The sequence below is a fragment of the Stenella coeruleoalba genome, assembly GCF_951394435.1.
Source record: "Stenella coeruleoalba genome assembly, chromosome: 15".
NCBI lineage: Eukaryota > Metazoa > Chordata > Mammalia > Artiodactyla > Delphinidae > Stenella > Stenella coeruleoalba.
Window position 1 is genome coordinate 47,865,232 of NC_137161.1, and position 26,383 is coordinate 47,891,614.

The window sequence follows — 26,383 nt, forward strand, 5'->3', positions numbered from 1 at the left end:
CTGGGCTCCCGACCCCGCCTGCCCACCTCCAGACCCTGCCCTTGCTCAGGCCTGGCCTCCCCTGCTCCCCCGGTCCCCCCAGCCTCCTCCTTCCCATCCTGCCCATGTCCTGCCCTTCACCAGGCGGCCTCATCTGTCCTCGTGAGAAAATCAAACCCCCTTCCCGAGTTGACCAGGGACTCCTGGACCAGAGGCTGAGGCCATCATACAGGCTCTTCTCTGGTTCTGCTCCTGAGGTCCTACCTGGGCCCCCAAAAGTAACCTGGCCCCTCAGCTCCGGGCCGGGCAGGACTGGCTGCCCTCCTGCCCCTCCACCACCGGCCCCAGCCGCGTGTGCCTCTCCCCCCAGCAGAGATGACGCATCCAGCTGGTACCTCCCGGGTCACAGGCCCGTCTCCCCGGAGACTAAACACCTGCGGGCACAGAATCTTGGTGCCGGTTCCCGGCACATGGGTGATGAGTCTGATCCGCTTCACCTGCCGGCACTAATCAAGGTCATTTTCAGATTCGCACGTCCTCCAAGCCGCATGGAGCCTGAACAGTAAGATGTTTGCCCGAGCTGTTTCCAGGAGCTTGGCGACAGCTGCGTCTATGTGAGGTCAGCCAGTTAAGACGCACCAGCGTCGTGGCGTGACCTTTGAAAGGTGCGGAGCCTGAAGCCTAGGGACACCTGCGCAGAATGACGATTATCACACCTTTTCCCAATCGCCTCTCCCCACGCTCCCCACGCTTCAGACCGCCTTGCCGCTTGATTGGTTACGCCATAAAGACCCCAGCCCCTCGCCTTCCGGGAGGTGGATTGGAGATTTGTTCTCCCGGTTCCTCGCTCGGCTGCTTTGTGAAGAAATCCTCTCTGCTGCAAACCCCGGCGTCTCAGCTCCTGCGTGTCTGGCAAAATGAACATGGTGAGGTAGGTTCTCAGCAAAGAGCTGTGGAGAAAATTCACTGCGGCTTTTGCGTTTGGGCAAAAGAATTTTGTAGCCAAACTGCAGGTTTTGCAGCAGGGGTATCCTGGCTGTGAGGTTTGAAAAACATGTGTTTTTTTTTATCAGATAGTTCTGATATAACGTTGCAGATAAAAATAAAAGTACGTGTGTCAGTAGACTAGAAAATGTTTGGGTATCAACAGTTTTATAACCTAAAAAAAACCTTCAAAATATTTTAAATTTCAGATAATATCCTGGTTACGTGGGTTTATGTGTTGTTATAAAACGGGTAATGTTGCAGTACGTTTTGTCTCTTAGACACATTTATAATCAAGGTAGATATTTAGGCTTCATCAAATTTTGACAGACTAAATGATTTACTAATTCTCTTACTGAGATAATTTATTGTTTTTGCAAACCATTACATGCTTATTGTAAGAAATTAAAACAATGCAGAAAATTCAAATGAAGAGGGAAAAATTGTACCATCCAGAGAGTTTTCTGAACGTCTCTGTGGATAGACTGTTTTACGTAAATATTTTTGCACACTAATAATATCGAAATCGTTTTCCTCGTTTAAAAAAACAATATCCTGACTCTTTGCTCCATATTCCAAGAAATGTGTTACCTGTTGGGAAAGAATACCTGCTTCTCCTACTCTCTTTTTTCCTTAAATTCCTTAAGATCAGGAACAGCTTTTACAAGGGAAGTGAAATTATCCCATCAAAAGGTGTTTAAAGAGCACTTAGCGTGTGCCTGCCCTTCGGTGACCGTGACAGTGACAGCTTAGCCCGTGGGTCCCTCCACTTGTCAGGAAGGCAAGTTCCTCAAAGGGCACCAGCTTCGCTCTGTCTTCCTGTCTTCCCTCTGCTCCAGGATCCGTTCCCAGCGAATCCCTGTAGACTTGTAGCTCCGCGTGAACGGCAAGCAGAACCTGCAGGTGTGCAGGATGTGGGTTTACCCACCTCTGATCACAGCTGTGATCAAATGGAGCTGGTCACAACCAGCGAGAAGGGGAGAAGGTAGATCCAAACCTCTCTTTTGATTTGAGAGAAATCAGAGGCTTCATTCCTTAGTGCTCTTATAATTTGTACTGATTCTCTGGTTTCCAGAAGCTGGGGAGCCGCTATGTCTGTGGAGCCGTTTGCTTACTTATCCAAGCCCCGGGAGGCTGGGCAGGCTGGTGATAGTGTAGCTGCAGCAAAACCGACCTGCCACCAAGTGTCATTGAAATGAGGTTGGGGGTGGCTGGAGGAGGAGGCCTGTGTGTGTCAAATTTACTAGAAATGGAAGAAGGAAATCTCTAACAAAGCATTAAATTATTACATGTTCCAAAAATATTTGTGCTAAGCCTCAGGGGTTTTTTGGTTTTGTTTTTTGTGGAATGACTATTGGAATTCCAGCTTTTCTCAGCGGTTGGCACAATTTTCATTATAGCAGGACAGATGCTAGCCTGGTCTGCATTTCTGCGCCTCTCCGTTCGATTTATACATTCACTCACACATTCATTAACTTTTTAAAAAAAATAAATTTATTTTATTTATTTTTGGCTGCATTGGGTCTTCGTTGCTGCACTTGGGCCCTCTCCAGTTGCTGTGAGCAGGGGGTTGCAGAGCACGGACTCTAGGCGCGCGGGCCTCAGCAGTTGTAGCACGCGGGCTCTAGAGCGCAGGCTCAGTAGTTCTGGCGCACGGGCTTGGTTGCTCCATGGCATGTGGGATCTTCCCGGACCAGGGCTCGAACCTACTGTGCCACCAGGGAAGCCCTCATTAAGTTTTCAAAGTAAATTTTTATAGAGCACATACCAAATGCAATGCACCGTGTTAAGTTTTTTCAAACAGTTTTCTTGAGGCTTTAGAGGTGTTCTGTGATAAAGAATGGAGAAAAATCTTGATATTATGCTACAATGACGGGAGGTGGGGAAGCTGCCTGGATCCAGTTAGATGATCATTCTGATAAGCTTTTTCTCTGAAAACTGTTCAACTGAGGTGCCCAAAGTTACATACTCATATTGGGTAGAAAACATGTTTAAGGTCTTCACAATTGAGATCCTTAAACCGTCTGTAACTTAGAATGTTTTTACTTAAAACGGTGTTTGCTGTGGCTGGTTTCCAGGGGACTGTGCCTGGTTTCCAGGGGACTGTGCCTGTGGTGTTCCAGAACCTCCTGTCTGATGTAACAATACACCAAGAGGTCGCTACATCCTGAGTCCACATGGCAGGGACACCAGGACCACAAACTCGCCAGTCATGGCTTCTGTGGATGGTGGGACTCTCTCTGGCCTGATCCAGTGACGTGAAGTCCCTGCCTGGAGCTGGGACCCCAGCTTCAGGCATCCTGGCCTTGGGCCATGGAGGTACATCTCTGGCTGGAGTGTGTCCCAAACACCATTTTTCATTTTTCTTTAATTTACTTCTGCAGGGGGTCCCGAGAAGTCACTCCAGTTGCTTTTTTCCCCTTGTCTGTATACAAATGCTCCAGTCCCAGGTTCCTGCTAGTCCTTGACCAACTACAAAATTGAAAAGACTTAGTTTCTCCCAACACTGCAGTCAGTGAGCTGCATTCCCAGCAACCTCAGGGGGCTTCCTTTACATCAAAGACGCGGACCGGGAATCCCTGGTGGCGCAGTGGTTGGGAGTCCGCCTGCCGATGCAGGGGACGTGGGTTCGTGCCCCGGTCCGGGAAGATCCCACATGCCGCGGAGCGGCTGGGTCCATGAGCCATGGCCACTGGACCTGCGCATCTGGAGCCTGTGCTCTGCAACGGGAGAGGCCACAACGGTGAGAGGCCCGCGTACCGCAAAAAAAAAAACAACCAAAAAAAACACGGACCGGAAGACTCTGTACTCTGCTCCTCCCTCCTCTATTTGATCCTGAAGTGACGGACAGAAGGGCACAGATGCTTTCAGGCTCGAATTGTACAGAGAGCTAGACCGTCTCCTGCCTTTCCAGGGAAGAACTGGACGCCACAAACTGCTGGTGGTTTTGTCCCAGGAAATGGGTAGGGGGCTCAGGAGAACAGAGCTGGGCCCGGGGAGCAGCTGTGGGCTCCCCGCAAAGGCAGCCCTGTCACCCCCTTGCTGCCCCCCTTCTGTTGAGGACCCTTTCCTGGGTGAGTCGGGAGTGGGCATTGCATATGGTGGGGATCCAAGCCTGGGGGTGGCGCAAGGCTCTTGTTGCCCTTTGGTTGGGCAGACCTGCTGTGTCTGTAGCGAAGGCTCTTAAATACGTGGGTCATCTGATGACAGAGGAACTTATACATTTCTTAAAACAGGCTTTTTCTGGGTTTTGGCCAAGTTTTTTATTGGAATGCAAATCCAATCTAACACGGTTCCGTTCGGATAGGACCTAAGAAACATCTTCACGGAATTTGCTGAACATTTTGGACCCTGCTTTGCCGCCTTCTCCCCTAAAATTCCCTCCTCATCTCTTACATCAACTCTTTCCCCCCACTTACCTTCTCTCTGTTCACCCTTCTTGTCTCCTCCCTCCCTGCCCCCCTTAACCTTCTCCCCTCCCCTCTCCCCTCCCCCATCCTCCTACCCACCCCCTCCTTCCCCTCCTCACCTGTATTTCTAAGTGTTACCCACCCCACCATCTCTTCCTCGCCCTCTTGTTTCCCAGAGGCGGTATTTGGTATTTACCTTAATAGACTCATTGCTTTAATTTGTTCATTTCTCCTCAGTGAAGACTCATGTCAGTGTTTCTCGGAGAGACCCCCTTGTTTATTTAGGGAATAAGAATTTGAACTGGGACAATCACCTCACGTGAATATAAACTCACTATGTAAGTTTTCACATATGTAAAACATATGTAAATTTTCACACAATATGGGAATCTAGCTACTGAAAACTGTCCATGTGTACAGTACAATGTGTCTTCTTAGAAGTTTCATTCCTGGAATTCTCACTAATCCCCCGTTCTTTCCCCAAAGAACAACTGGAAAGTTTTTAATTCTCTTAAACCACATGGACATAATCAAATACGTGTGTATACCTGGCTGCCACGCGTGATGTCATGCTCACTTACATGTACTATTGTTAATGCTCTTCAGTGGCTGGTGGGCCTTTGTGGGTGGTCAGTATTAGTAAGTGACTGACTGGCAGGATTGGTACATACAGGTTCATAGTGATGCTGGGCCTGTGTCGGGGGCTTGTCAGCTCCCAGGCTTTGCTCTAAGGGGCACAGACATGGAGCAGGCAGGTAGGTGGTTCTTCTCCATTCCAGACTACTGAGTAGGTGAAGGAATTTAACTCACTTCCTCCAGGGCAAGGCTGACTTCCTTACTCTCATCCTACTCACGTGGTTGGAGATGGCCCAGAGTGCCCTGTGCTTGAGCTCTGTGCCTCTGACATCCTTACATCCATACTAGACTGTTTGTTAAAATATTCTATTTCTTTACTTGTTTAGATTTTCTATTTCTTCTTGAATCAGTTTCTGTAGTTCATCGTTTTCTAGGAATTTGAACATTGCCTCTAGGTTATCTAATTAGTTGAAGAGCATACAGTTGCTCATAGTATTTCCTCGTATTCCCTATAATTTTTGTAAGGTCAGTAACAATGTCCTCACTTTAATTTCTGATGTTAGTTATTTGCATCTTTCTCTTTTTTTCTTTTGTTGATGTTTTTCAAAGAACAAACTTTGGGGTTCACTGATTCTATTGTTTTCTATTCTCTCATTTTTCTCCACTCTAATCCTTATTTCCTTCCTTCTGCTAACTTTGAGTGTACTTTTGTTTTTTTTTTTTTTTGCGGTATGCGGGCCTCTCACTGTTGTGGCCTCTCCCGTTGCGGAGCACAGGCTCCGGACGCACAGGCTCAGTGGCCATGGATCACGGGCCCAGCCGCTCCGCGGCATGTGGGATCTTCCCAGACCGGGGCACAAACCCGTGTCCCCTGCATCGGCAGGCGGACTCTCGACCACTGCGCCACCAGGGAAGCCCTTGAGTGTACTTTTAACTTTCCTTTTCTAGTTTCTTAAGGTGGAAGTTTGTTACTGATGAGATCTTTTTAAATTTAGGCATTTATAGCTGTAAATTTTCCCTGAGTGCTACTCTCACAGTTTCCCATATCTCTCGATATGTTGTGTTTTCATTTTCATTCATCTCAAAGTACTTTCTAATTTCCTTTGTGATATCTTCTTTGAACCATTGGTTATATAAGAGGGTGTTATTAAAATTTCCACAGGTTTGTGAACGTGGATTCTGCTGCCGCTGTGTGGTGTGCTCTGTAGAGCTACACGGTCTGTTAGGTCTGGTTGGATTGAGTGGTATTCAGTTCCTGTTTCCTTACTGAGCTGTTAATTGTTTTGGCCACTCTTGAAAGTAGAGTATTGAAATCTCCAATGACTATTGTTGAGTTTATTTCTCCCTTCTGTCTTGTCAGTTTTGCCTCATGTATTTTGAGGCTCTGTGGTTAGGTGCGAATTATGCTTACAGAAAGAGCTGTTTGGGGCAAGTTAGTCAATCCCTTTAATTTTCTCTAAACTCTATTGAAAATGGCAACAATGATATAAATTTAAAACTCAGGAATATTGGGTAGAAACAAATCCTCAATGGTGGCACAAAACCAACTTGAATTACTCCTGGGTCCTTTGTGAGATGGTCTTGTCTTGGAAATTGCATTGGTAGTGGTTAGTTGCCACAGAAGCCCAGAGATGCTGCCTTGCTGACTTATTAATGGTCCAAAACGTCCTTCCGTGAGGTCTATGCGTTCTGTGTTTCAGACAACTTGAATATAAGGAGCACACACAGCTCAAAGTGAGGGCTGCCTCTGGGGAGGGCAGTGCGAGTTTTTCCAGCTGTAATTCTGTAACGCTGATCCCCTCAACTTGCAACAAGTGTCCAGAGTCGAATGTCCTGTCTCTCCTCCTAGAGTAAATTGCCAGAAGCATTACTTTGTTCCCCCCGAGACATCTCTTTAGTAGGTACTACTTAGTACCTTTATTAGTACTAAGAACTTGCTTCCCAGAATTTATGTTGGGGAGGGCTATAAAATAGGCAACCTAACTTACATTTTCCAAAAGAGAGGTATAGCTTATAACAATACTTTAAAAATGCTTCCTTGTAAACTCACAAGTATGTGGAGACATACTACTAAACATGCTACTTAAACAACCAATGGGTCAATGAAGAAATCAAAAGCAAAATAAAATACCTTGAGACAAACTAAAGTGGACATACAAAGTACAAAAACTTAAGGGATCAGCAAAAGCAATTCTAACGAGAGAAGTTCATAGCAATAAATGCCTACCTCAAGAAACAAGAAAAACCTCAACCTTTATACATCAACGAACTAGAAAAAGAACAAAGCCCAAAGTTAGTAGAAGAAAAAGAATAACAAAGATGATAGAAAAGTTCAATGAAACTAAGAACTGGTTCATTGAAAAGATAAACAAGACTGACAAACCTTTAACTAGACTCACCAACAAAAAAGATAGAGGGCTCAAATCAGAAATAAAAGGTGTTAAACTGAAACTACAGAAATACAAAGGCTAATAAGAGACTACTATGAACAATTATACACCAACAAATTGGAAAACCTAGAAGAAACAAATTCCTAGAAATAGCCTTCCAAGACTAAATCATGAAGATATAGAAAATCTGAACAGATTACTAGTAAAGAAGTTGAATCAGTAGTCAAAAACATCCCAAGGAAAGTTCAGCACCAGATGGCATCACTGAATTCTCTCAAATATTCAAAGATGATTTAATACCTATGCTCTCAAACTCTTCCAAAAATTGAAGAGGAATAAATGCTTCCAAACTCATTTTGAGACCAATACTACCCTGATATCAAAACCAGACAAAGACATTACAAAGAAAGAAAATTACAGGCCAATATTCCGGAAGGACATGGATGCAAAAATCCTTGAAATTTAACAAACCAAACAAAACAGTACATTAAAAGGGTCATACACCATGATCAAGTGGGATTTTTTTCCCAGGGACTCAAGGATGGTTCAACATGTGCAAATTAGTCAATGTGATACACAAAATGAAGGATAAAAATCATATGAGCATCACAATAGTTGCAGAAAAAGCATTTGACAAATTCATCTGTTTTGATTAAAAACTCCACTAAGTGGGTAGAGAGGAAACATACCTCAACATAATAAAGGTCATATATGAGAAGCCCACAGCTAATATCATACTTGATGGTGAAAAGCTGAAAGATTTTCCTCGAAGATCAGAAACAAGACAAGAATGCCCACTCCTGCCACTTTTATTCAACATAGTATTGGAAGTCCTAGCCAGAGCAATTAGGCAAGAAAAAAATAAGAGGCATCCAAATTTGAAAATGAGAAGTAAAACTCACTATTTGCAGGTGACAAGATATTATATGTAGAAAACCCTAAAGACGCCACCAAAAACTGTTAGAATAAATGAATTCAGTAAAGTTGCAGAGTACCAAGCAATATATAGAAATCTGTTGCATTTCTGTATACTAGTAACAAACTATCAAAGAAATTAAAAATCCTATTTACAATTGTGTAAAAAAATATTAAATACCTAGGAATAAATTTAACCAAGATAGTGAAAAAACTGTATACTGAAAACTATAAGACATTGATGAAAGAAGTTGAAGACACAAATAGAAAAATATTCCATACTCATGGACTGGAAGAATTAATATTCTTAAAATAGCCATACTACCCAAAGCAATCTACAGATTAAATGCAATTTCTATCAAAATTCCAATGGCATTTTTCACAGAAGTAGAACAATCATAAAATCTATATGGAACCACAAAAGACCCTGAATAGCCAAAGCAATATTGAGAAAAAAGAACAAAGCCAGAGGTATCACGGTCTGTGATTTCAGACTATGTTACAAAGCCACAGTAATCAAAACAGTATGGTACTGGCCTAAAGCCAGACCCATATCAATGGAACAGAATAGAGAGTTCAGAAATAAACCCATGCATATATGGTCAATTAATTTACAACAAAGGAGCCAAGAATATACAATGGGAAAAGACAGTCTCTTTAATAAATGGTACTGGGAAAACTGAACAGCCACATGTAAAATAAACTGGACCACTGTCTTACACCATACACAAAAAGTAACTCAGAATGGACTAAAGGCTTGAATGTAAGACCTGAAACCATACAACTCCTAGAAGAAAACATAGGCAGTAAGTTCTGTGACATTGGTCTTGGCAGTGATTTTTTTGGATTTGACACTGAAAGCATAGTCAACAAAAGCAAAAATAAATGAGTCTCCATCAAACTGAAATGTTTCCTTTGCTGTGCACAGAAGCTATCAACAAAACGAAAAGGCAACCAACTGAATAGGATAAAATATTTGCAAATCATATCTATTAAGGGGTTAATATCCAAAATACATAAAGAACTCACATAACTCAATAGCAAAACGCCAAACAATCTGATTAAAAAATGGGCAAAGGATCTGAATCGACATTTTTCCAAAGAAGACATACAGGTACATGAAGAGATAATGGCTCAACATCACTAATCATCAAGGAAATGCAAATCAAAACCACAATGAGATATCACCTCACAGCTGTTAGAATGGTTATTATCAAAATGACAAGAAATAACAAGTGTTGGTGAGGATGTGGAAAAAAGGGAACCCTTGTGCACTGTTGGTGGGAATGTAAATTGGTGCAGCCACTATGGAAAAATATTATGGAGGTTCCTCAAAAAATTAAAAATAGAACTATATATGATCCAGCAATTCCACTTCTGGGTACTTATCCAAAAAAAAAAAAACCTGAAAGTACTAACTTGAAAAGATATATGCAACACCCCATAGTCATTGCAGCATTGTTTACATTAGCCAAGATATGGAATCAACCTAAGTGTATATCAACAAATGAATAAAGAAGATTTATATATATATATACACACATGCAATGGAATATTTTTCAGTTGGAAAAAGAAGGAAAGCTTGCCATTTGTTACAACATGGATGGACCTCGAGGGCATTATGCTAAGTGAAATATCAGAAAAAGAAAAATCAAGTATTATCTCACATACATGTGGAATCTAAAAGAAAAAACACCAAAAACATTTTAGATATAGAGAACAAATTGGTGGTTGCCAGAGGCCGGGTGGTAGGCAAAATGGGTGAAGGTGGTCAAAAGGTACAAAATTTCAGTTATAAAATAAGTCCTGGGATGTGATGTACAGCATGGTGACTATAGTTAGTAACACTGTATTGTAGATTTAAAGTTGCTAAGAGGGTAAATCTTAAAAGTTATCATCATAATAAAAAATTTTGTAACTATGGTGACAAATGTTAACTAGACTTATTGTGGTGATCATTTCACAATATATACAAATATCAAATCATGTTTTACACCCAAAACTAATATAACGTGTATGTCAATTATACTTCAAAAAAAATCTTTCCTTTTGCTCCTGCTTTGAAATGCAGTATTTCTTGTAAACCCAACGCCGGCATGTATAGGAATCTGTCTTACTTATTACAGCTCTATAGTATGTTTTTGAAATATCTTAGAGGAAGTCTCCCACCATTTATCAAAGTTCTTTGCTTTTCTCCAAAATTTGCTCTTTTAGATGAAACTTGAAATCTATGATGGTCTACTAAAATTTTTATTAAATTATTTTTACTTTATTGTATTTATAGATCAAGGGAGGAATATACACCTCTAAGATATTGTCTTTTCCAGAATTCATGTTTGTGTCTTTTCAATTATATGTGCCTTTTAAAATATCCTCAGTAAAATCTTACAGTGTTCTTCTTTTAAACCTTAGATATTTCTTCATAGGTTAATGGTAGGTAAAGTGTTTCTTGATGTCAAAATTATGTTATCTTTAATGATATTTTCTCATTGGATTTTGCAGATATATAAAAATTTTTATGTGTTTCTCATGGTTTTACTAAAAACCTCTTTAAAAATTTAAGACTTTTTTTTAGAGCAGTTTTAGGTTTGCAGAAAACTGTGGCTGAGTTCTCGTAGATAGTTTCCCCTAGTTTAACGTCTGTTAATGTGGCACATTTGTTACATTGGAACCACTATTGATAAGTCATTACTAACTGAAGTCCGTAGTTTACATTAGGGTTCACTTTGTGTTTTACGTTCTATGGGTTTTGACAAATGCATAACGTCACATATCCATCCCAGAACCAGACAGGGTAGTTTCAGTGCCCTGAAAATCCCATGTGCTCTACCTCCTCAGTCCTTCCCTTTTTCCTCCTGAACGCCTGGCAACCACTGATCTTTTTATGGTTTCCATAGTTTTGCCTTTTCCAGAATGTCATACAGTTGGAATCATACATTATATAGCCTTTTCAGACTGGCTTCTTTTAAAAAATTTTTTAATTGAAGTAAATGTACAATATTATGCTACAGATACAATATAGTGATTCACAGTTTTTAAAAGGTATATTCTATTTATCGCTAATAAAACATTTGCTATATTCCTTGCATTGTATAGTATATCCCTGTAGCTTATTTTATACATAATGGTTTGTACTTCTTAATCCCCTACCCCTGTCTAGCCCCTCCCCCCTTCCCTCTCCCCACTGGTAACCGCTAGTTTGTTCTCTATATCTGAGTCTGCTGCTGCTTTATAAAATTTTTTTTAATTAATTAATTTTATTTATTTTATTTTTGGCTGCATTGGGTCTTCGTTGCTGCACACAGGCTTTCTCTAGTTGCGGCAAGCAGGGGCTACTCTTCATTGCAGTGCATGGGCTTCTCATAGTGGTGGCTTCTCTTTGTTGCAGAGCATGGGCTCTAGGCACGTGGGCTTCAGTAGTTGTGGCACGTGGGCTCAGTAGTTGTGGCACACTGACTTAGTTGCTCCGTGGCATGTGGAATCTTCCCGGACCAGGGATCAAACCCATGTCCCCTACATTGGCAGGCGGATTCTTAACCACTGCACCACCAGGGAAGTCCCTGCTTTTTTTAAATATTACTAGTTTGTTGTATTTTTTAGAGTCCACATATAAGTGATATCATACAGTATTTGTCTTTCTCTGACTTATTTCACTTAGCATAATGCCCTCCAAGTCCATCCATGTTGCTGCAAATGGCAAAATTTCATTTTTTATGGCTTAGTATTCCATTTTGTGTGTGTGTGTGTGTATACACCATATCTTCTTTATCCATTTGTCTGTTGGACACTTACGTTACTTCCATATCTTGCCAATTGTAAATAATACCGCTATGAACATTGGAGTGCAAGTATCTTTTTGAATGAGTGTTTTTGCTTTTTGCAGATATATACCTAGGAGTGGAATTCCTGGGTCATATGGTAGTTCTATTTCTAGATTTTTGAGGAACCTCCATACTGTTTTCCACAGCGGCTGTACCAATTTACATTCCCAGCAACAGTGTATGAAGGTTCCCTTTTCTCCACATCCTTGCCAATATTTGTTATTTGTGTTCTTTTTGATGATAGCCATTCTGACAGGTGTGAGGTGACATCTCATTGTGGTTTTGATTTACATTTCCCCTATGATTAGCAATGTTGAGCATCTTTCCATGTGCCTGTTAGCCATCGCATTTCCTCTTTGGAAAAATGTCTATTCAGTTCTTCTGCCCACTTTTTAAGTGGGTTTATTTTTTGATATTGAGTTGTATGAGCTGTTTATATATTTTGGATATTAACCCCTTATTGATCATATCATTTGCAAATATTTTCTCTCATTCAGTAGGTTGTCTTTTTGTCAATGGTTTCCTTTGCTATGCAGAAGCTTTTAAATTTAATTAGGTGCCATTTGTTTTTGCTTTTATTTCCTTTGCTTTAGGAGATAGATCGGAAAAAATATTGCTACAATTTATGTCAAAGAGCATTCTGCCTATGTTTTCCTCTAGGAGTTTTATGGTTTCTGGTCTTACATTTAGGCCTTTAATCCATTTTGAGTTTATTTTTGTATATGGTTTTAGAGAGTGTTCTAATTTCATCCTTTTACATGTAGCCATCCAGTTTTCCTGGCACCACTTATTGAAGAGACTGTCTTTTCACCATTGTATATTTTTGCCTCATTTGTCATAGACTAATTGACCATAAGTGTATGGGTTTATTTCTGAGCTTTCTATCCTGTTCCATTGATCTGTGTGTCCTTTTTTTGTGCCAGTACCATACTCTTTTGCTGACTGTAGCTTTTTTCTCTAATTGATTTCTCTTGTTTCTTTTTATTTTTTTAAAACAATATTTATTTATTTTTCTATGCCAGGTCTTAGTCACTGCATGCAAGATCTTCATTGCGGCATGAGGGCTCTTTTAGTTATGGCATGCAGGTTCTTAGTTGCAGCATGCAGGATCTAGTTCCCTGACTAGGGATTGAACCTGGGCCCCCTGCACTGGGAATGTGGAACCTTAACCACTGGACCACCAGGGAAGTCCTGATGACTGTAGCTTTGTAGTATAGTCTGAAGTCAGGGAGCGTGATTCCTCCAGCTCGGTTCTTCTTTCTCAAGATGGTTTTGGCTATTTGGGGTCTTTTGTGTTTCCATACAAATTTTAAAACTATTTGTTCTATTTCTGTGAAAAATGCTATTGGTATTTTTTTAAGAGATAAATTTTATTTATTTGTTTGGTTGCACTGAGTCTTAGTTGTAGCACATGGGCTCCTTAGTTGTGGCATGTGAACTCTTAGTTGCAGCATGCATGTGGGATCTAGTTCCTTGAGCAGGGATCGAAGCCAGGCCCCCTGCATTAGGAGTGTGGAATATTAACCACTGAGCCACTAGGGAAGTCCTGCTATTTGTATTTTGATAGGGATTGCATTTAATCTATAGATTGCCTTGGGTAGTATGGTCATTTTAATGATATTCATTCTTCAATCCAGGAACACTGTATATCTTTCCATCTGTTTTTGTCATCTTCAGTTTCTTTCATCAGCATCTTATAGTTTTCAGAGTGCAAGCCTTTTGCCTCCTTAGGTAGGTTTATTCCTACATATTTTCGTCTTTTTGATGTGATGGAACTGGCTTCTTTGTTTTATTGAAGTATAGTTGATTTACAATGTTAGTTTCAGGTGTATAGCATAGTGATTCAGTATTTTTACAGGTTATACTCCATTAAAAGTTATTACAAGATAATGGCTATAATTCCCTGTGTACAATATATCCTTGTTGTTTATCTATCTTATACATAGTAGTTTGTTTCTCTTAATCCTCACCACTAACTTGCCCCTCACCTTCCCTCTCCCGTCTGGTAACCATTAGTTTGTTTTCTGTATCTTTGAGTCTGTTTCTATTTTGCTATGTACATTCATTTGTATTTTTTATATTCCACATATGCAGTATTTGTCTTTGTCTGTCTGACTTATTTCAGTAGGCATAATATTCTCTAGGTCCAACCATGTTGCTGCCAATGGCAGAAGTTCGTTCTTTTTTATTGCTGAGTAATATTTCATTGTGTATATATACCACATCTTTATCTATTTTTCTGTTGATGGCCTCTTGGGTTGCTTTCATATCTTGGCTATTATACTGGCTTCTTTCACTTAGCAGTATGCATTTAAGCCTCAAAGTGTTCTTCAAAAAATAATTCTTAGCTTTAAACAGAAAGACTAGAAATTAACAAGGTATGTGTACAAATCAAGAACCTAGGAAAAAATTCAGCCAAAGAAACCCAAGAAAAAAGATGAAAGAAATAAAAATATTACTCAAATTAATGCAATAAAAAAGGCCTAGGGCTTCCCTGGGGGCGCAGTGGTTGAGAGTCTGCCTGCTGATGCAGGGGACATGAGTTCGTGCCACGGTCTGGGAAGATCCCACATGAGCCCGTGAGCCATGGCTGCTGAGCCTGCGCGTCCGGAGCCTGTGCTCCGCAACAGGAGAGGCCACAACAGTGAGAGGCCTGCGTACCGCAAAAAAAAAAAAAAAAACAAACCTAATTAGTAGTGACTAGTAGGGCAACCACAACACTTGTCTAAGTATGGATTTTCAGTTATAAGCTTACCAATATTCATATTCTTTAACATAATTTTCAGACGCGATTTATTAACCAATAGGCCATGAGAAATTGCCATTAAATTTGTGTTTAGATTTTTTTAAAACTGATAGTGATTTCGAATTTGTTGCCGTTTTCTCAGGGAATATGGCTGAAACAGGTTCTGTTTCAGAGAACTGGAAGCAGAGATACAGATTATAAATTCTCTTCTTGGGTACAGAGGGGAAGGCAGGGGAGCCTTGGTATTTATATTGACTCAAACCCAGGCAGCTTCACCACTTACTGTTATACTATCTAGACTCAAATCATGAGGAATAAGAGAACGTCGTCAATCAGGACCTCAGACTCTGGGTCAGTCAGCAAGTGTCTCCCTTCAAGTAAAGAACACATATTTGGGGTTGTATTAATTTAACGTGAAGGAACTATCTGAAAAGGCTGATCAACACTAAACACTAAAATTTTACAAATCAGGACCTAATCGTCTCTTGGTTCCCACATTCTCCTATCAAAGCTCAGGGCAGTGGGGCAGCAGAGCACACGTTTTTCAGGATGGAAGACACCATTGTTTACTCAGAAGTCTGAGCCCTGGTGGGAATCTCTGCAGTTAGACACATTAAGGAGAGTGGAGATGTGTTTAAAAAAAAAAAAAAAAAGCTACAGATGCAGTTGGAAGCATAGGGTATCCTCTGGATTTGAGATAAATTAAAACAGCAAAAGTAGAAAAGTATACTAGCATTGAAAGATATTTAATGGTTGACTTGGAAAAGGCCAGGCATCTTACCTTTTCTCTCCTACCTCTATATCCAGACTTGAGTACCATTTATTGTCAGGCTGTTGGTGGTGGTTTTTTCCGCCTTTCACTGAATTTCTCCCACAGTTTAAGTGCCTCAGCATTTTGTTTATTTTATTTTGACCCTTTCCTTTATAATTCCAATTCTAGACTCCTCAAACTGGCTTCTGAAGCCTCTAGAATTTGACCATTGGTAACAATTTATCTAATTTCCCTAATACGTTCCCTAAAATCCAGGCAAAGCAGTCTCTTTGTGGAAACTATAGCTGTTATTTCCATGCCTAAAAATTCTACTTCCAGTTTTTCCTGGGTTATTCTTTCTCTCCTCTGACTTTCCAAGTCCTTGTCATCATTCCCTGATCTCTCCCTAAAGTTCCACACCTTTAATGAAAACTTTCTTGGCTAACCCTCTCCTCTGTGAAGGCATCCCCTTTGGCTCACGAGTAGCACTGAGAGACTGGGGTACAGAAATGAGCCTTTCGCTGTGGACTGTCTCAATATTCTGTAAGGACTGCGTTGTTCTCTATAATACTGTATGGAGCCTGAGAACAGGGATTAGAACACAAAATTTTGCTTCTCCCGAGAAAGGCTCCCTGCAAATTGACATCACAAAACCAAGCACTCATTCTGGCCGGCCAGCAGGATGGTACACCCGCTTCTGAGATGTTTGCTTTCACACTTTATAGATTGATAAACAGGTACTTAGAGGATTTAACAATCCCAAACAATCAGCTGTGCGCCAGATACAGAGCAACGGTTTTTCAGAACCGTTTCTCTCAATTTGTTTTGGAAAAACTTAAGAAAACAATTGAAACGCTGTTGCTGCCAGTTTAGGATTTTACCAAGTGTGTGTGAGCTTTATTTTATTTTTAAAAAAATATTTATTTGGCCGCACCAGGTCTTAGTTGCAGCATGCGGGATCTAGTTCCCTGACCAGGGATCGAACCCGGGCCCCTGCATGGGGAGCACGGAGTCCTAACCACTGGACCACCAGGGAAGTCCCATAAGCTTTATTTTACATCGGCAACTTTAGGCCTCAAATATTTTTGTGGCACCAGATTTGTCCCTAGATTTTTATTCTTCTACCTATTATAGGATTTGGGTAGGTAAGATTTTTAAAATTTTTAACTGAGATAAGATTCAGATAATATAAAATCTATCATTTTAACCATTTTTAAAGTATACAATTCAATGGCTTTTGACACATTCACAGTGTTCTGCAGCCATCATCACTGTCTAGTTCCAGAACATTTTTATTACCCCAAATGGCAGCCCTTTATCACTAATAGGGAAGATACTCCCTATTTCCCCCTTCTCCTTAGCTGCTCGCAACCACTAATTTGCCTTGTGTCTCTTTGGATTGGCTTATTCTGGGTATTTCATATAAATGGAATGTGTGCATGTTTGTGTGTTTTAACCATCATTCTATGAACGTGTGTATTGTATTGATGGATTTTCCTGTGCTGAACCAGGAAGCCACTCTGTCATAGTGTAAAATCCTTGTAACGTGCTGCTGGATTTGGTTGCTAGCATTTTTTTGGGGGTTTTTCCATCAATGTCCATAAAGGATATTGGTCTGTAGTTTTCTCATGTTGTCTCTGTCAGGCTTTGTATCAGGGTAATACTGGCCTCACAGAATGAATTAGGAAGAGGTTTTGTAAGATTTTGAGAATTGGTGTAAAATCTTTAAGTGGTAGAAGTCACCAGCGAAGCCATCTGATTCCGGGCTTTACTTTGTTGGAAGGTTTTTGATTACTGACTCGATCACCTTATTCGTATTGGTCTGTTCAGATTTCCTATTTATACAGGATTAAGGGTTTGTATGTTTCAAGCTATCTGTTCATCTAGGTTAACTAATTTGTTGACACAATAATTCGGCATGCTCTTATAATCCTTTTCGGTTCTGTAAAGTCATTAGTAACGGCCCACTTTAATTTCTAATTTTAGTCATTTGAGGCTCCTCTCTTTTTGTCTTGGTCAGTTTCGCTAAAAGTTTGTCGGTGTTGTTGCTCTTTTCAAAGAAACTTTTTGTTTCATTGATTTGTGTCTATTAATTTCTATTGTCTATGTTAATTTCCACTCTAATCTTTGTTCTTTTATCCTTGCTTCAAGTTTGAGTTTGCCCTTTTTCTAGTTTCCTAAGTTCAAAGCTTAAGTTCATGATTTGAGATCTTCTTTTTATTTTTTAATTTTTTAAAATCTATTTATTTTTGGCTGCATTGTGTCTTCATTGCTGCGTGCGGGCTTTCCCTAGTTGTGGCGAGCGGGGGCTACTCTTTGTTGTGGTGCACGGGCTCAGTAGTTGTGGCTCGCAGGCTCAGTAGTTGCAGCGTGAGGGCTTAGTTGCTCCACGGCATGTGGGATCTTCCCTGACCAGGGCTCAAACCCATGTCCCCTGCATTGGCAGGCAGATTCTTAACCACTGCACCACCAGGGAAGCCCCTAGATCTTCCTTCTTTTTAAACGTAGGCCTTTGTAGCTATAAATTTCCTGAGCACTACTTTTGCTGTACCCCGTAAGTTTCGTTGTGTTTTCATTTCATTCATCTCAAAGCAATTTAAAATTGAATAGTCATTAGTTTCCTTTTAATCTAAATTAATTTTGACAAAAAATTAATTTTGATCTTTTAGTTTTTAAAGTGGAATCAACCAGAAGGCAAGGGTGTAAGGGAAATAATTTTCCAGCATTGCTAATATAAACTCAAATTTTAGATTCCTTTTTTTCACTTTTTACATTTTTTGGAGTATAACAGTCTCTGCTGTTTACAACGTTGAGTTGAAAAATTATCTGCCCCCTCTGTGTTTTAAAATTCCCATGTTTCCCCATTTGATTTTAGCTGTCATAATCAGAAAAATGGCATCAGAAAACTTCTTCCTTGCACCCATGGTGGAAACCTTAGCAGCAGGCATTCATTGCTCCATTCAAAGCATTTTCTAGTTTCCCTTGCGATTCCTTCTTTGACCCATTGGTTTTTTGCAAGTGTGTTGCTTCCACACATCTGTGGAATTTCCAGTTTTCCTTGTTACTGATTTCTAGTTTCATTTTATTGTGGTTAGACAGAGAAGATACCCGGTATGATTTCAATCTTTTAGTATTTATTGAGAACTTTTCTATGGCCCTACATATTTTGGAGAATATTCCACATGCACTGGAGAAGCATGTGTATTCCACTGTTGGGTGGAGTGTTCTGTGCATGTCTGTTGGGTCTAGTTGGTTTACAGTAACGCTCAAGTCCTCTGTTTCCTTATTGATCTTCTGTCTAGTTTCTCCATCCATTATTTAAGCTGGGGCATTGAAATCTTCAATTATTATTGTAGAACTATTCCTCCCTTCAATTCTGTTAATTTTCTGCTTCATACGTTGCGGGGCACTGTTACTAGGTGTGTATGTAACTGTCTACTTCATACGTTGCGGGGCACTGTTACTAGGTGTGTATGTAACTGTCTACTTCATACGTTGCGGGGCACTGTTACTAGGTGTGTATGTAATTGTTACATCTTCTTGATGGATTAACCCTTTTATCAACATAGAATGTCATTGTCTCTTGAAACTTTTTTTTTTGCGTTATGCGGGCCTCTCACTGTCGTGGCCTCTCCCGTTGCAGAGCACAGGCTCCAGACATGCAGGCCCAGCGGCCATGGCTCACGGGCCCAGCCACTCCGCGGCATGTGGGATCTTCCCAGACCGGGGCACAAACCAGCGTCCCCTGCATCAGCAGGCGGACTATCAACCACTGTGCCACCAGGGAAGCCCTCTTGAAACAATTTTTGACTTGAAGTCCAGTATTGTGATATTAGTATAGCTGCCTCACCTCTGTTTTGGTTATTATTTGCATGGAATATCCTTTTTTCCATTCATTCACTTTCAACCTGTTTGTGCCTTTGGGTCTAAAGTATCTCTGAGATAGCATATAGTTGGATCATGTGTTTTTTAATCCATTCTGCTGGTGTCCCTCTTCATTGGAGACCTTAACCCATCTATATTCAAAGTAATTACTGATAAGGACATACTTTTGCAACTGTGGTATTTTCTGTATAGTTTATATAAGTTTTGTTCCCCAATTCATCCAATACTGCCTTCTTTTGTGTTTAATTTTTTCAAGTGTATAATTTTGATTTTTTTCTCAAAATATAAATTCTGTGTATTTATGTACTTATTTACATATGTACAGGATATACCTCTGTATATTTTTTCTAGTTTTCTTCAAAATTACCCTGGAGATTACAATTATCATCTTAATTTTCTAACCATCTAGTTTGAATTAATGCCAACTTAATAGCATATAAAAATTATTCTATACAATTCCATCCCATCTTATGTTGTGTTGTCACAACTTATATCTTTATACATTACGTGCTCATTAACAGGTTTATGATTGTTTATTCATTTGTCTTTTAAATCACGTATGAGAAAGTTACAAGCCAAAAATATGATAATACTGACTTCATACATAACCATGCAGCTACCTTTACTGGCATTATTATTATCATTTTGTATGGCTTCAAGTTACTATTCCAGTGTCCTTTTGTTCCAGCCTTGAGCATTTCTTGTAGGTCATGTCTATTAGTTATGAACTCCCTCAAACCTTCTGAGAATGTCTTAACTTCTCTACTTTTGCCAGACATAGAATTCTTGGTTGACCTTTTTTTTCTTTCAAGCACATTAAATATACCATCCTGCTGCCTTCTGGCATCCATGGTGTCTAACGAAAACCGGCTGTCAATCTTACTGAGGATCTCTTGTATGTCGCATGTCTCTTTCCATGCTTTCAAGATTCTCTCTTTTGACAGTCTGACCACGTGTCCTGGTGTGGGCTGTGAAGCTGAGCCAGGCACATGCCATCAGTTCCTTGACAAGTGCCTGGTACTGCCCCCTGGGAGTGACTCTCATGGCTTTTGTGTCTGCACTGTTATTCTTCCTTTTCCCTAAGAAATGGCCTGTTTACAGATCAGTATATTTCTCAGCCTGCCTCCCCGCCCATATAAACGTAGGCATTTTTCTCTGCCCTTTTCAGACTAAGCTGGTGTTTCTATTTCAAATGTCTTGGGTTTCCTATGCCTCTTAACTGAATTTCACTCCATTAGATGAAACCAAACCTACAAACCTTTTCAAGTCAGGCCCCTCTCTGGTTTGGGTTGAGTGTAGGGTGCCGTGGGATGATACCCTTAAAACTCATAGAAACCATTTTGTGGAGTTGGTAGGGGCTAGGAGCTGCATACTGAAATCTTCTGAAGCCTTAAAGGTTTTCACAGCTGCAACCTTGAGATGATCCTTACCTTAAAGGCCACTTGTTTAGAGCAAAACCACTGTGGATGGGAACACAATGAAGGAAGTATGGTTGAGAATCTTCAAATATGATTAAATATCTTTTCACTATGATAAACAGCCTTGTGGTTGGAGAACTAAGTTTTAACTCTTGAGGGTGTGTGGCTAAGGGACCTTAGACCAGTTACTGGATAGTTGGCATGAGGGCTGGGCATGGGGTGGAGTGCCAAGGAGCACAACTGGAAGTTCTAACCCTGATGTTACAGGGCTGATTTGGGAATGTGGCTTCAAGTCTTATTCCTGTTACCGAAGGGCTTAGGAGGGCACCTGCTTACAGGCTGTCTCATTATCGGAGCACCATGTTCTTGGTGATCTCAATGGGTGTGACTGGAGACCCAAGGTTGTCATAGCCGGAGGACCAGGCTCTGAGACTGGAGTGCTGGGGACAATATGTTGTCAAGGGGGCCCCAAGACATGAGGACTAGGGACTAAAGCCTGAAAAAAAGCAATAAAGGTAGTTAGGGGATGATTCAGCAAAGGCAACAATGTAGATGTTTCAGAGCCAGGAGGAGAGGGGCAAGAAAGGGGGCTGCAGATGAGAGGAATGGCTAGGGGAAGCCATATTTCCTGGAAGATTCCCTCCCCTCACCTAAATCCCCTGAATACAGTCCCCAGATTCTCTCCCTATACAGGACTTTTCCAATAAATACGGAGTGACTCAGTTCTTATGTCTTAGAAGGAATTGAATTTTTATGGAATAGTGGACTCAATAGCTCAAGATTTCCGTTAACACTCCTTATTCCCTATCTTTATAGAGGAGTGAATGAAATACACAGCCAAGGTTTGTAAAGAAGCAGTTTATTAGAACAAAAGACCACAAAACATGAAGACTTAGCATGGAGAAAGTAAACGAAGGCAAATGTCCTTTGACCACTTACGGAATGCGTTTTATGAAAGTGTACGATGTTTGATTATCCAGTCCTCACCACCGTCTTCACTCTCAGAGAGAGTGCAAGGGGTCAGAAGATTGCTCTGAGTAGGCCTCGGGGTCAGACTGAAGTCGCAGTTTGTGGTGGGCGGACTTCATCCTCCTGTGTCTGCTGAGGTGAGACTTCTGGCTAAAGCCCTGTCCACACGTCTTGCACACATAAGGCTTCCTGCCCTGGTGTGTCATCTGATGTAAGATGAGGTGTGACTTTTGGGGAAAGCCTTGGCCACACTCTCTGAATAGACAGGGCTTCTCTTCCGAGTGTACCCATTTGTGCGTGATTAAAGCTGACTTATTGCTGAAGCCGAGTCCACACTGCCTGCACGTGTAAGGCTTTTCCCTCGAGTGTTTCCGCCTGTGCCGGATGAGACCTGCCTGGTGACTGAAGCCTCGCCCACACTCCCTGCACACGTACGGCTTTTCCCCTGAGTGTGTCCTCTGGTGTGCAACAAGGTTTGACTTCTGGCTGAAGCCTCGCCCGCACTCCTCACACACCATGGGCTTTTCCCCTGAGTGTGTCCTCTGGTGTCTGATGAGATTTGACTGCTGGCTGAAGCCTCGCCCACAGTCCTTACACACAATGGGCTTATCCCCTGAGTGTATGTTCTGGTGTCTGTTGAGGTGTGACTTGAGACTAAAGCCTCGCCCACACACCCCACACACGTAAGGCTTCTCCCCAGTGTGTGTCCGCCTGTGTGAGATGAGGGTTGAATTCTGGCTGAAGCTGTGCCCACACACGCCACACACATAAGGCTTCTCCTTGGAGTGTGTCCTCTGGTGGTTGACAAGGGTGGTTCTCTGCCTGAAGCACCGCCCACACTCCTTGCAGGCATAAGGCTTCTCCCCGGAGTGTGTCCTCTGGTGTGAGATGAGGTTCGACCTGTCGCTGAAGCCCAGTCCACAGTCACTGCACACGATGGTCTTCTCCTCCAAGTGCGTCCTCTGGTGTCTGACGACGGCTGACTTCTGGCTGAAGCCTTTCCCACATTCCTGGCACACGTAGGGCTTCTCCCCAGAGTGTGTCCGCTGGTGTATGATGAGGTTTGACTTCTGGCTGAAGCCTCGCCCGCACTCGCTGCACATGTAAGGCTTCTCACCTGAGTGTGTCCTCTCGTGTATGATGAGTGTCGACTTGCGGTTAAAGCCTCGCCCACACTCCCTGCACACGATGGGCTTCTCCCCCGAGTGTGCCTTCTGGTGTCTGGCAAGGCTTTTCTTCAGGCTAAAGCCCTTCTCACACACCCCGCACACATACGGCTTCTCCCCTGAGTGTATCCTCTGGTGACTGAGCAGGTTTGTCATCTTGCTGAAGCCCAGGCCACACTCCCCACAGTTGACTGTTCCAAATCCTAAGACTTCTATCCTCTTCAACAGTCTGTCTGTTTCCTCGGGATTCCCCGTCTGAGCTGGGCTGGCCACTCCCTCCATGCCTTGGATGCCATCCCCAGAGTTGACCGGCTGCTGCTGGGGTGGCGGCCTGGGGAACACACCTGAAGTCCTTTTCTTTGTCTTTCCAAACAAAGGCTGGGTGCCTTCTCTCTCCTGACCTTCTGCTTTGTCATTCCAGGGATTTCCATCAGAGGCTCGCTGCTGCTGCTCCTGCTGCTGATCCCCAGGGCACGGAGCTCCTGGCCGGACAGGCTCTTCTGCACACCAGCACGTGAAGATCCAGGGAGGGTGACTACACAGCATGTGCTGCATGCGGAGCTGCTGACTGGAGAAGTCTGGAGGGCGGAAGGGACCGAGGTGGAGTTCTGGCTTTGGTTCTGCTGCAGAGAGAGAAGCGTGAGTCAGAACTGAGACCCGAGGCAGCTGGAGCAGTTCTGCCTCATCTGATGTTAAGACTTGATTCCCTGTTCTTCCAAATGCTTAGAACTTATGGGCTACCCGGCAAGACTTCCTTCACAGGACCTGCTACATTTACCTCCTAACGCCCAGCCACCACGGTGATAGAAACTGGGCCCAAACGGTATTCTATGACAGAGAGATCTAACCACAGGACCCTCGTGGAAGGGTCTTTGTCTCCCCTGTTTCCCTAGGAGAATGGGGTGGAAGGAGAGCAGTCATTCAGACTGGAGGACCCCTGGTGGAGGAGGCAGCATAGTCGTGGTTAAAGAGATCACGAGCAAAAACACCTGAACTGGAGTGTCCCACCTCACTAACAAATATTCATTAGAGGATTACTTTGTACCAGAATTTCTACAAGGCAGTAGGCGTTCAGCAATAAACAACACAAACATAGTCTAGGCCCCCCAGTGAATGGTACCCCTGACCAATTCAAGCCCTGGTAACTTCCGTAATTATTCTAAATAAAAATTTCCCCAGGGGGAGGAACCAAGATGGCGGAGTAGAAGGACATGCTCTCACTCCCTCTTGCAAGAACACCAGAATCACAACTAGCTGCTGGACAATCATTGACAGGAAGACACTGGAACTCACCAAAAAAGATACCCCACATCCAAAGACAAAGGAGAAGCCACAATGAGACGGTAGGAGGGGCTCAATCACAGTAAAATCAAATGCCGTAACTGGTGGGTGGGTGACTCACAGACTGGAGAATAATTTTACCACAGAAGTCCACCCACTGGAGTGAAGGTTCTGAGCCCCACGTCAGGCTTCCCAACCTGGGAGCCCGGCAACGGGAGGAGGAATTCCTACAGAGAATCAGACTTTGAAGCCTAGTAGGAATTGATTGCAGGACTTCAACAGGACTGGGGGATACAGAGACTCCACTCTTGGAGGGCACAAAGTAGTGTGTGCATTGGGACCCAGGGGAAGGAGCAGTGACCCCGGCGGAGACTGAACCAGACCTACCTGCTAGTGTTAGAGGGTCTCCTGCAGGGGTGGGGGGGTGGCTGTGGCTCATCGTGGGGACAAGGAAACTGGCAGCAGAAGTTCTGGGAAGTACTCCTTGGCGTGAGCCCTCCCAGAGTCTGCCATTAGCCCCACCAAAGAGCCCAGGTAGGCTCCAGTGTTGGGCTGCCTCAGGCCAAACAACCAACAGGGAGGGAACCCAGACCCACCCATCAACAGTCAAGCGGATTAAAGTTTTACTAAGCTCTGCCCACCAGAGCAACAGTCAGCTCTACCCACCACCAGTCCCTCCCATCAGGAAACTTGCACAAGCCTCTTAGATAGCCTCATCCACCAGAGGGCAGACAGCAGAAGCAAGAAGAACTACAATCCTGCAGCCTGTGGGGGGGAAAAAAAAATTCACAGAAACAGAGACAAGATGAAAAGGCAGAGGGCTACGTACCAGATGAAGGAACAATATAAAACCCCAGAAAAAACAACTAAATGAAGTGGAGATAGGCAACCTTCCAGAAAAAGAATTCAGAATAATGAGAGTGAAGATGATCCAGGACCTCAGAAAAAGAATGGAGGCAAAGATCGAGAAGATGCAAGAAATGTTTAACAAAGACCTAGAAGAATTAAAGAACAAACAGAGATGAACAATACAATAACTGAAATGAAAACTACACTAGAAGGAATCCATAGCAGAATAACTGAGGCAGAAGAACGGATAAGTGACCTGGAAGACTTGAATGGTGGAATTCACTGCTGCGGAACAGAATAAAGAAAAAAGAATGAAAAGAAATGAAGACAGCCTAAGAGACCTCCGGGACAATATTAAACGCAACAACATTCACATTATAGGGGTCCCAGAAGGAGAAGAGAGAGAGAAAGGACGCAAGAAAATATTTGAAGAGATTATAGTCGAAAACTTCCCTAACATGGGAAAGGAAATAGCCACCCAAGTCCAGGAAGCACAGCAAGTCCCATACAGGATAAACCCAAGGAGAAACACGCTGAGACACACAGTAATCAAATTGGCAAAAATTAAAGACAAAAGTTATTGAAAGCAGCAAGGGAAAAATGAAAAGTAACATACAAGGGAACTCCAATAAGGTTAACAGCTGATTTCTCAGCAGAAACTCTACAAGCCAGAAGGGAGTGGCATGATATAAAGTGATGAAAGGGAAGAAACTACAACCAAGATTACTCTATCTGGCAAGGATCTCATTCAGATTCGATGGAGAAATCAAAAGCTTTACAGACAAGCAAAAGCTAAGAGAATTCTGCACCACCAAACCAGCTCCACAACAAATGCTAAAGGAACTTCTCTAAGTGGGAAACACAAGAGAAGAAAAGGACCTACAAAAACAAACCCAAAACAATTAAGAAAATGGTAAAGGAACATACACATCAATAATTACCTTAAACGTGAATGGATTAAATGCTCCAACCAAAAGACACAGGCTTGCTGAATGGATACAAAAACAAGACCCATATATATGCTGTCTACAAGAGACCCACTTCAGACCTAGGGACACATACAGACTGAAAGTGAGGGGATGGAAAAAGATATTCCATGCAAATGGAAATCAAAAGAAAGCTGGAGTAGCTATACTCATATCAGATAAAATAGACTTTAAAATAAAGAATGTTACAAGAGACAAGGAAGGACACTACATAATGATCAAGGGGTCAATCCAAGAAGAAGATATAACAATTATAA

At 42.1% G+C, this 26,383-nt stretch overlaps 1 protein-coding gene across 5 annotated transcripts in view; it reads right to left on the reverse strand.

Annotated features, from left to right (window-relative positions):
- Positions 1-21,711: 21,711 nt before the first annotated feature.
- ZNF133 (zinc finger protein 133) overlaps positions 21,712-26,383 on the reverse strand; it is a 28,523-nt gene continuing 23,851 nt past the window's right edge. For 4 of the 5 annotated variants that reach the window (XM_079946576.1, XM_079946572.1, XM_079946575.1 and 1 more), the window contains one exon: positions 21,712-23,633. In XM_079946576.1, coding sequence (XP_079802702.1) covers positions 21,877-23,633 — 1,757 coding nt within the window. In that variant the 3' untranslated portion in view covers positions 21,712-21,876. The remainder of the gene's footprint in view (positions 23,634-26,383) is intronic. The other variant, XM_079946574.1, reaches the window with a different exon arrangement.